The sequence below is a fragment of the Ursus americanus genome, chromosome 17 (assembly GCF_024610735.1).
Source record: "Ursus americanus isolate L20-20 chromosome 17, mUrsAme1.1.p, whole genome shotgun sequence".
Taxonomy (NCBI): domain Eukaryota; kingdom Metazoa; phylum Chordata; class Mammalia; order Carnivora; family Ursidae; genus Ursus; species Ursus americanus.
The window spans coordinates 466,447-475,551 of record NC_142143.1 but is presented as its reverse complement, the minus strand read 5'-3'; the positions used below and the strand labels follow the sequence as shown (position 1 = coordinate 475,551).

The window sequence follows — 9,105 nt, the reverse complement described above, 5'->3', positions numbered from 1 at the left end:
GTCATCGGGAGGGCCAGTGTGGGGCGGGCCTGGAGGTGCGGCGGGCAGGGCACTTCCGGTCTGGAGGCCCGTGGCGGGCTAGTCAAAGGAGGCGGAGTCAGACTTTTGCTCAAGTCTTCGGAGATCGGGAGAGTGAAAGCTAACAGAGGGGGCACTCGCTAGGGGGGCTGCGCACGCCAGGAGTGGGGGCTGGAGCGGGGCCCCCCGCTGGACCCCGGTCGTCGCCGCGTCCGTCGCAGACCCAGCCCGAGCGCGCCCCGCGGGGACGCAGGGACCCGAGCCCTGTGCGCCGCGTCTCCTCCGGTAAGTCCACCGCCCTGCAGCTCCGGCCGGGAGCAACCCCAGCACCCTGACTCCTGCTTCTCTCCCGCGGACCAAGGCTGCCAACCTCCTCCTCTGCTTTTGCCGCAGCTCGCTGGGCCCGGGCTGCAAGTCTACCATTCCGAAGAAACCCATATGTGCTGGTAAAGTGACTTTTAGGGTTCACGGGACTAGCTTGCCTGCGGAACCCTGAGCGGACCCCCACGGGCTGCGAGCGGCTGCGCAGACAGGTGCGGGCGCCCCTGGAGCCCGCGGAGCCCGCTGCCGTCGCGGACCCAAGGCTGGAGGGTAAGTTTTCCCCGGATTTCAAGCTCCGGACGCTGTGTGAGGCGCTCCAGGCCCTGTCCTGGCGGAGGGGTCGCCTTTTCAGAACTGGACTGCTCGGTCAGAGCTGCGCTGCTGACGAATTTGTCTGCTCTAGAGAAAAACCTCTGAGAAACGGGCCCCCAGAAATCACAGTGCTTTGGGGGACCCCCCTTTCTGGGACCCAGCCAGTTCTGTGTTTAAAACTGCGGTGGCTTCTCATGTGCATTTCTCACTAAATGGACTGACTTAACCAAAAGTAGCCAACCCGGGGAAATACAGGACCCCTTGGCATGTTTCCTATACTTGTGTCTGTGGCAGAGTTGGGACACCGGTCATTTGTTCCTACAGCCATGCTCTTTATGGGCAAAATGCTTGGCTGATTTTGGCAGGATGCACAGTGCACCTCCCATCAACAGATCCCTCAAGACCTCTCCCCAGAGGAAAAACAACAAAAAAACCTCTTCCCAGAATTAAAGAATACTCTAGAAACAAAAGAATACTCTAGAAACTCAGGGCCTTATTATCCCCCCTACTCGTCCCTATAACACCCATCCTACCTGTGAGACAACCGATGGCAGAGGATGGAGTTTTGCCCATTTCCTCTGAGCAGCACCCTGCTGTTCCTGACCCCATGTGCTACTGACAGTGAACTGCTCACCATAACTGACCTATGGGGTGCATTTTCTAGTATTCCAGTAGGTAAACTAGGCCATTATCGTTCTGCCTTCACCTGGACACAATGCCCCAGGGTTCCAGAGCCCTTCTCACTGTTCACAAACCTCAGAAGCTGAATCAGATGCTACAAAGTTTTCTGTAGGCTACGCTTTGTTACAATATATAGATGATTTGCTCTTCTGTTCCCCTTCTCCAACCTCTTCACAGGAGGAAGCATCCACCTGTTAAAACTTTTAGCTTTAACAGGACATAAAAGCTCCAAAGAAAAATGGCGGTTTACTTAAGCTCGGTAACAATACTTAGGGCGCCTAACTTCAGAACGACGACATTTGGATCCAGGTAGACTTCAAGGCATCCTGAACTCCCCCAAACGTACAACTAAGTACCAGTTACAAGGCTTTCTGGGACTGGCTGGCTCCTGTCACAACTGGATCCCAAACTTCTCTTACAGCTCAGCCTCTACGTACTTTGCTGAAAATGCAGACTTGACCCTATTATTTGGAAAGATCAGAAAGACATAGTTTAGGGGACTTTAAAGAAAAGCCTAATAAAGTCCCGTGCCCCCAGACATCCTAATCGTCGATTTCCTCTTTTTTCTTCATACATGAGAGGGAAGAATCAACAGCAAAGAATCATCAGAAAATCATCATCATCCTGAACTCTTGCTTTTCTCCATTGGATGTCCATTTAGAACAAGCCCTCCCAGCTTCTTCCTGCTTTTCCATAAAATGACGCTCCTCTTTGCTTGCTGGACTTGCCTTTGGTGTTGCCATAGTCCACTTGTCCCAAATTGCAATTCTCTGCTATTCCTGGATAAACCCATTTTTGCTGGTAAAATAACTTTTATTTTAAGGTTAACAGAAGTGTAGGAAATGAAGGCGGGGCCATCCATGCAGAGGTGGGCTGGGGGGGCGGGGCTCCAGGTCACTGCCAGGGACAGAGTGCCCCTGAGCCAGTGCCCTGGACAGCTCTGTAGCCTGGCCCTCTGCACAAAGGCCTCAGACAGTGGTGTACTGGCGAATGTTTCATAACTGGCTCTAGGGGGACTAGCTTGTATTGTCATTTCTGGGGTACAGACTTCCACCCTGGCCAACTTCAAGCAACCAGGTCGCAGCACTCAAGAAGGAGCTGGAAGAAATGCACAGTGAGTTTGTCACTGCAATGAGCTGGTTCAGGACAGCACCTCACTCCCCGAGACGTGAGCCCCTCTCCCCACAGAGCTCTACGGCAGGACTGTCCCCCCACACTCCCTGCATTCAGCCTCAGCCCTGTCCCCAGCCTCACCGGCCACCTGCAGCATCTTCCACTGTGCTTCCAACTGCCCTCTCAAGTGTATCAGGGCCTGCAGGTCCTCTGGGGAGGCCATGGAGAAGGGACCCAGGATGGGGGGTGCCTCTCCATGCAACACCCGGCCCACGACCCCCACAAGCTGGGATGGGGATTCCTGGGCCAGGAGTAGAGGTGGAAATAGCAAGTCACTGGTCTCTCCCCACCTCCCACCCACAGCATGTCCACCCTGCCCAACTCACCTGCTCCACTAGGACCAAGACTCGGCCCCCTGCTGGCCCCCGTAGGAGTGCAGCCAGGAGTGCAGCTTGGGGGTCCTGGAGGCCATGGGCTGGTCCCAGCACCACCAGGACCAAGTCAGGCTGGAAGCCATAGGCCAGGGGCAGCACAAGGGCCAGGATGCAGCTTAAGAACCCACCCGTTGTCTGCGGAAAGGACAGCAGCATAGCTCCAGCCCCTCAGCCAGGGGTCACCCCACCTCCCACAGTCCCATCAGGAAGGGCAAATGAAGGCCAGGAGCTGGCCCCCCTGAGGATGCCAATGAGCAGCAGCCGCCCCACCCCGTGACCCCACCACTCACCCCTGGCAGTGGCACAGACACGTGGAACGTGGACAGGGCAGCTGCTTCTTTGCCTCTGATGCTCAGCCACAGAGTCGTCCTTCCAGGAAAGAGTGAGCACATGCACACACATGCAGGGCTGTGAGATGCGGCTCACCCTCCAGAGCCCAGACAGCAGAAGGGGAGGGGCAGGAGAGCTTGGGGGCAGCTGTGCTGGAGACCCTCCCAGGAGCTCCTCTGCCAAACTTCAGCTGTGGAAGGCCCTGCCCACCCTCCCCCATGGGGACCCAGGATGACGCGCCCACCCACATGCAGGACTGGATATACACACACCCTAAGTGTCCTACCCATCACTGGTAAGGTCTGGGGGCCGATCCAGCTGTCCCACGGCCACACACAGCACCCTAGAAGAAGAGGTGGCCCCAGGACAGACTGCACTCACCCAGCCAGGAATCCATTCCCAGAGCCCTCCCCATGGGGTGGAAGCAGGAGCGGCGTGCCCGGCCAGGGCAGGGGTGCCCACGAGCTGTGCCCTGAAGGCTCGGCTGGCAGGTGAGGCTCACCTCTGGGCTCTGTGGGACAAGCCGTGCGAGATGGCCACCTCCAGGGTGACGGCTATAGCTGGGGTCGTTGCGATGCCGCTGCTCACCTGTGGGGGCCAACCCTCAACCAGGCACAGAGGGCCATCTGGCCGTCTACGGAGCTGCCATCTGTACCACCTGAGCCCAAACTCCTTCACTTCTGGAAATAAGATGCTTAAAACTACACTTTAAATCATTACCTTCACCTCACTGTCAGAGAGTACTTACTTGAGAGGACTGCGTGACCCTGAACTTGTGACCGTCCCTAAGAGCTGTTCTAGGAAGGGTCCATATAGTTCTGCACCACCCAGCCCTCCCGTGGACAGGCCATCTGTTGTAGGCAGGTCCTGGGCCCTGCCCCCAGCTCCATGGCCACCCTCGGCCCATCCCAGATGCCCCCACCTGTCCATCCAGGATCCCATTCAATAGATGCAGGACCTTTCCAAGTGCAATGAAAGCCGTGTCCTGGGCCAGGGCCTTGTATAGCCTGCGATGGGAAACCAGAGGGACATGTGGACAGGAAGTGACACAGTTACCATAGCGCACGTGCACACATAGCCCCATCCTTCTCCCCAGGCCCTCTCTGCCCACCTGGCCCAGGCCTGTGTCTCCTCCTGTGGGGCTGACCCCTCTTGAAGGAGGACCTCGGGGGGTAGGACAAGGGCAGCATCCAGCGCAGTCAGGGCAACAGCCGTGCGGACAGGGGGTGTGGGGTGGAGGTGCAGCTGGTCCAGGAGGGAACTCAGTACAGCCGAGGTCTGGGCCTCTGCTGCCTCGAACTTGGGTCCTCCAGGTGACACAGGTGAGGGTCTCTCCTCTGGGGACCAGGTGCTGGAGCTCAGTATGGGGGACGACCCTAGGGGATGGCTCAGAGTCAAAGCCACTGCGTGGGAGCCCGACCCTGCCGCCCAGCTTGGGCCACACTGACCTTGCTGCCGAAGGCTAGTCCAGTGAGGGGCCTGGGCTGCCCGGGCACTCTGGATGGACTCCAGGGCACTGTAGGGAGAAGCAGGAGCAGTAAGGCCTGGCCGCAAACCCCCAGCCCTTCCCAGCCTCCTGCCCCCATACCTGTGCTGAGGCACCATGGGCCCTGACAGGGGCGGGGCAGGGTCACCCAGCAGCGCCTTCACCACCATGCACACTGACTGGGACAGCGACTCCAGGTGGTAGCCTCCCTGGGAGCAGGGACAGGGCAGAGATTCGACTAGACAGGGCTGGCAGTGGGGCGGGGCGCCACCATCCCAGACAGGACACCCCACCCTACACAGCAGGCCCCCTCCGACTGCACCTCCACACCTGGCGGGTGAGCCCTCCCTGCTGCCACAGTCACCTCCAGCACAGCACAGACGCGGCCGCCGGCCAGCACCTGCAGCAGCTGCGTGAGGTGGGCGAAGCACTCGGGCGTGGCCTGCATCTGCCCCTGGAACCAGAGCCAAGTGTGAAGGGGGCCTGGCCCGGGACCCCAGAAGCCCTCCCCAGCCAGGCCAGGCCCTCACCTCGGGATCCCCAATCGCTGAGTCAAATCCTGCTGAGATGAGCACCAGCTCAGGGTCAAACTGTGCACAGGTGGAGACAGGCAAGAGGGGGCCTGGAGCAGGGGTGAAGGAGGCCCCTCCAGAGAGTGCTCCCCACCCACAGGGCGCTGTTCTGCTCCAGGGGGGTCGGGGGAGGGGGGAACTCTGGGCACAGAATCCCCCTGCCATGCTTCTCCCACCAACACCACACCTGCCCCCCATGCAGTTACCTCAAAGGCCACAGGGAGCAGCACGTGCAGGAAGGCCGCCATGTAGTCAGCATTTCCCATCCCAACCTGTGGCCACCGGGCATCAGAGTTGGGCCCTGTGGTGGGGGGGGGGGGGCTGTGGGGTCTTTACCCCTGGGGCCCAGGCTCTGGGGGTGACCCTGGAAGGATGCCCTGGACTACGTGGAGGCCTGGGGCTGTGGGGCAGGCGATGAGGCCTGGGGGAGGGGTAAGCACCTGGTTCCAGGGCAGGTTCACAGTGAAGCCACGGCCCTGCCCCCTCCCAATGGCATCTGCATCCGACTCCCGAAGATATGGCCAAAAGCGACCATGCTCATACCGGTGCCAGGAGAAGTAAAGAACACTGCGGACAACCAGCCAAGATCAGATGTCGGAGCTCAAGGGTCAGGACCTCAGCCCCACGGCTCCCAGCAGGGGGTCGCAGGGAAGGCTGGTGACCCCAGCTCACCTGGGGTCATCCTCAAAGATGTACTGGGTGCCCTGACCGTGGTGGACATCCCAGTCGACAATGAGGATCCTGCGGACAGGTAGTGCAGAGGTCACTGAGGGGCAGGGCCTCCCACCTGGGGAGCCCACCCCAGGAGGGAAAGGACTGAATGCGGCCTCTCAGCAGCCCACTGCACCACTTCCCATCTGGCCTGGGCCCCCGCCCCATAGTGGCCCAGGACGCACCTGTGCAGACCATGTCTCTGCTGGGCATGTTTGGCTGCCAAGGCCACGTTGTTGAACACACAGAACCCACTGGCAGCAGCCCTCTGGCTGTGGTGCCCAGGAGGTCTGCGGGTGGAAAACGGACACATCAGGGCTGTCCTGTGCCCTCTCGGGGCCACCCACAGGGGCGGCAGCCCAGGAAGAGGACAGCCCTCACCTCACCAGGGCAAGCCCGTTGTGCGCGGCTCCTGTCAGCACAGCATCCACCAGCTGCAGCGCAGCTCCCGCGGCCAGCCGGGCACAGTGGAAGGTGCTCTGTGGGGGCAGGGGTGCCGATGAGCCCCACCCACCACACCACAGGCTCTGCCCAGGCCTGTGCCCAGCTGCAGGTCCCAGCAGCAGCAGCAGGTAGGGAATGCAAGGCATGTACACGTTCTTGAACACTGGGATACTGGCCAGTGCGATTGGGTGGGGGGGTGTCCCCGGGACGCACCGGATGGAAGTAGACAGCATCGTACTGTCCAGACAGCGCCCGTAGCTCCTCGGTGCCCAAGGCCTGGGTTCCTCGCAGCAGGGACACATACTCTGGGCTGCAGAGGGGCAGGAAGGCAGGGCAGGATCACCAGCAGGCCCAGGAAGGGGAGGAGAAGGAGGGACCAGACGCTGGTGGGACCGCCCACCTCACTGTTCCCTCCCCCACCCACCCAGTGGTGAAACCGGCGGGTAGGGGACACGCTGTTTTCAAGATGCGGGCAGGCTGGGCAGCCCCACGTCCCAGGCGGCCTCCTCTGTGGCATGTGGCTCCCCAGGGTCTGACCTGTGTACCAGGCCCAGCTCTGCCTCGGAGGCCTCTCGAGCTGCCAACTGTAGACACCTCTGCTCCAAGCCCCCCTGTTGCAGGCGCTCCAGGGCTGCAGTCAGGCGCTCAGGACGCTCGATCTCACACTCAGGGCTGCGTGGACACAGCGCTCAGCGTCCAGAGCCCCCTCTCCATCCTCCCCCCTCTACCAGGTCACGCTTACTCTTCCCAGAGCAGCCGGGCGGCTGTCATTTCCTCATGGTACACGAGTGCCGTCCTCATGGCCCAGCCTCCCCTGAGGGGGGGTGGCGCAGGTGGGTGCACTGCCTGTTCCCTCCTTGCAGCCCCGGGGAGCAGCTCAACCCCTGGGCCACAGCTGGGACGGTGCTCACGGAGCCTGGGCACGAACGCGCAGAATCCAGGCAGGGAAGGAGGCCGCAGGCCGCGGTCGGAGTCGACAGGGTGGCTCCCGGGCACAGGTTTCCGGCTTTCTCAGACTCCGACCCGCACGGTCCGGCCCCTGCCGCCCAAAACCCCGCCCCCAAGCGCGGCCTGACCGGAGAGCGGCGGGCCAGACGCCTGGGGCCCGGGGCTCCTCTGCGCGGTCCAGTCCTTCCCCCTCCGCGCTCCGGCCAGAGCTCCACCTCCCCCTCCAGCCCCGAGCCGGAGGCGGGTGTGGGAACAGGCGGGAGTGGGAGTGGAAACGGGCGGGCGTGCGAGGGGGCGGGTGGGGGGACCCAGGGCCAGTGTGCCGCGCACCCCGCGGACTGTCTGTCACGGCGGCACCACTGAGTGTTTCCGTCCGCCCCAAATCTTCCCCAGACCCACGCTGACCGCGCAGGCCAGAGCGTCAGACACGGCCGCAGCCCATCAGGGCCGGCGCTGCCCTGGGACCCATCCTAGCCAAGGCTCGAGGAACAGCTGCGAGTGGGGGGGGCTGAGGCCGGGGGCCCGCAGGAACAAGGCTGCAGGCAAGAGAGCCCCTGCCTGGGGTGCGTCGGTGTAAGAAGGTAGTGGCAGGGCCCGACTGAAGCTCCAGAGAGACCCTGGCCGAAGAGCCGACGAGTCGGAGGGTCGGGGTGGTGGCAGAGGAAATGCACAGGGGCCGCGGAAGCGTGAGGGCGAGTCGGGGCAGGAGGCCGAGCGGCGGAAAAGGCTAACAGAGGGAGGTCTGGGCAAGGAAGGAAGGAAGGGAGGGAGGGAAGCAGCGCGGCCTCAGCCACAGAGCAAGATGGCCCGAGAGAAGAGGCACACGGGAACCGAAGGCCTGAAACCCAGGGGCTCTGCCCACCGGGCCTGGGGGCGGACCTTGTGGAGGCGGGGCCCTGGGGTCCCGGAAGCGGTGTTCAGAGGGGGACGGGCCGTGGGGAGGCCGGGCGTGAGGAAGGGCGGGCTTGTTAGAAGGCGGGGCCGGGAGCGCAAGTCCTCGGGACTTGGGGTCTTGGAAGCGCAGGCAAGGGCTAGAGTGCCACCAATCCCCTCCCTCGGCGCTCCAGAAGTGCAGGAACGACCTCTACGGCGGGAAGAATACAGCCGGCGGCCCCGACTGGGCCCTACCCCCTGCGGCCCGCGACCACCCCCACCCCCACGGCTCCTCACGGCCCTGACCAAGGCACCTGCCCGCGCCTGCTGCGGGCGTTCTACCTAGGCTCTGAGAAGACTCCGATTGGCTCATTTTGAGTCAGGTGCCCGCCCCTGAGCCAATCACAGCGGCTATGGAGTGGCGTGCTCTGAGTGGCCATTCTGGGCCACGTGGCTGCAGGGCGGAGCCTATGGCGGACCGCGCCTCCCGGATCGCTCTGAGCTGAGGGTCCTGGCAAGCGTCGGTCCCAGAGGCATCGGAGACCCCCAAGCAGAGAAGGCCGGTGTCCACTTTGGCAACCTGTCTGACCATGCTTGGCTGGGTCGGCTGTTCCCGTATGCAGCCGAGCTCCAGGCTGGAAGAAGGGGGACAGCCTGGCCCCGCTTTCGGCGCACCTGCCGTGGGGACAGGTGGGAGGAGCCAGGGCAGATGCAGGAGCCCCAGAGTGGCCCCCGACCCAGCTGTCAGCTCTCCAAGACGTCCAATGGCTGGCAGAGGGCGGCGCGGGCTCGCCGTTGGCGGTGGGGTGTGACCGGCTGAGGGACAGTCGGTTTGGAAACGACAGGACCCGTTAGTGCGCTG

At 62.4% G+C, this 9,105-nt stretch overlaps 1 protein-coding gene and 1 long non-coding RNA gene across 6 annotated transcripts; one reads left to right on the top strand and one right to left on the bottom strand.

Moving 5' to 3' along the window:
• The first annotated feature begins 86 nt into the window (after window positions 1–86).
• Window positions 87–2,051, top strand: LOC123803777 (uncharacterized). The gene is made up of 3 exons (XR_006782975.2): window positions 87–303; window positions 412–609; window positions 1,510–2,051. It is a non-coding gene; the product is annotated as an uncharacterized LOC123803777 (long non-coding RNA).
• Window positions 2,052–2,124: 73 nt separating this feature from the next.
• HDAC10 (histone deacetylase 10) lies at window positions 2,125–7,638 on the bottom strand. 5 transcript variants are annotated; one of them, XM_045815461.2, is made up of 20 exons: window positions 7,165–7,638; window positions 6,960–7,094; window positions 6,636–6,732; window positions 6,360–6,457; window positions 6,164–6,268; window positions 5,940–6,008; window positions 5,708–5,834; window positions 5,474–5,539; window positions 5,226–5,285; window positions 5,060–5,149; window positions 4,798–4,904; window positions 4,658–4,725; window positions 4,321–4,585; window positions 4,132–4,216; window positions 3,712–3,797; window positions 3,496–3,552; window positions 3,170–3,248; window positions 2,832–3,014; window positions 2,587–2,746; window positions 2,125–2,430 (listed from the first exon to the last, which is right to left on the bottom strand). In XM_045815461.2, the coding sequence occupies exons 1-20, from the start codon at window positions 7,221–7,223 to the stop codon at window positions 2,420–2,422; spliced, it is 2,007 nt and encodes a 668-aa protein (XP_045671417.2). In that variant the 5' UTR covers window positions 7,224–7,638; the 3' UTR covers window positions 2,125–2,419. The 5 variants fall into 5 exon arrangements, with proteins under 5 accessions (XP_045671417.2, XP_045671418.2, XP_045671419.2 ...); XM_045815462.2 differs by having other exon boundaries at window positions 4,321–4,546; XM_045815463.2 differs by lacking the exon at window positions 5,474–5,539.
• Between the last annotated feature and the right edge of the window lie 1,467 nt (window positions 7,639–9,105).

Bases quoted from the DNA above. Each gene is read 5' to 3' on its own strand.
- HDAC10 (XM_045815461.2), bottom strand. From the start codon at position 7,223: ATGAGGACGGCACTCGTGTACCATGAGGAAATGACAGCCGCCCGGCTG. The intron at 4,217-4,320 runs GTGGGCAGAGAG...TTCCCATCGCAG, and splicing joins GAGACACAGGCCTGGGCCAG to GCTATACAAGGCCCTGGCCC. The intron at 3,553-3,711 runs GTGAGCCTCACC...CTCTTCTTCTAG, and splicing joins TTGTCCCACAGAGCCCAGAG to GGTGCTGTGTGTGGCCGTGG.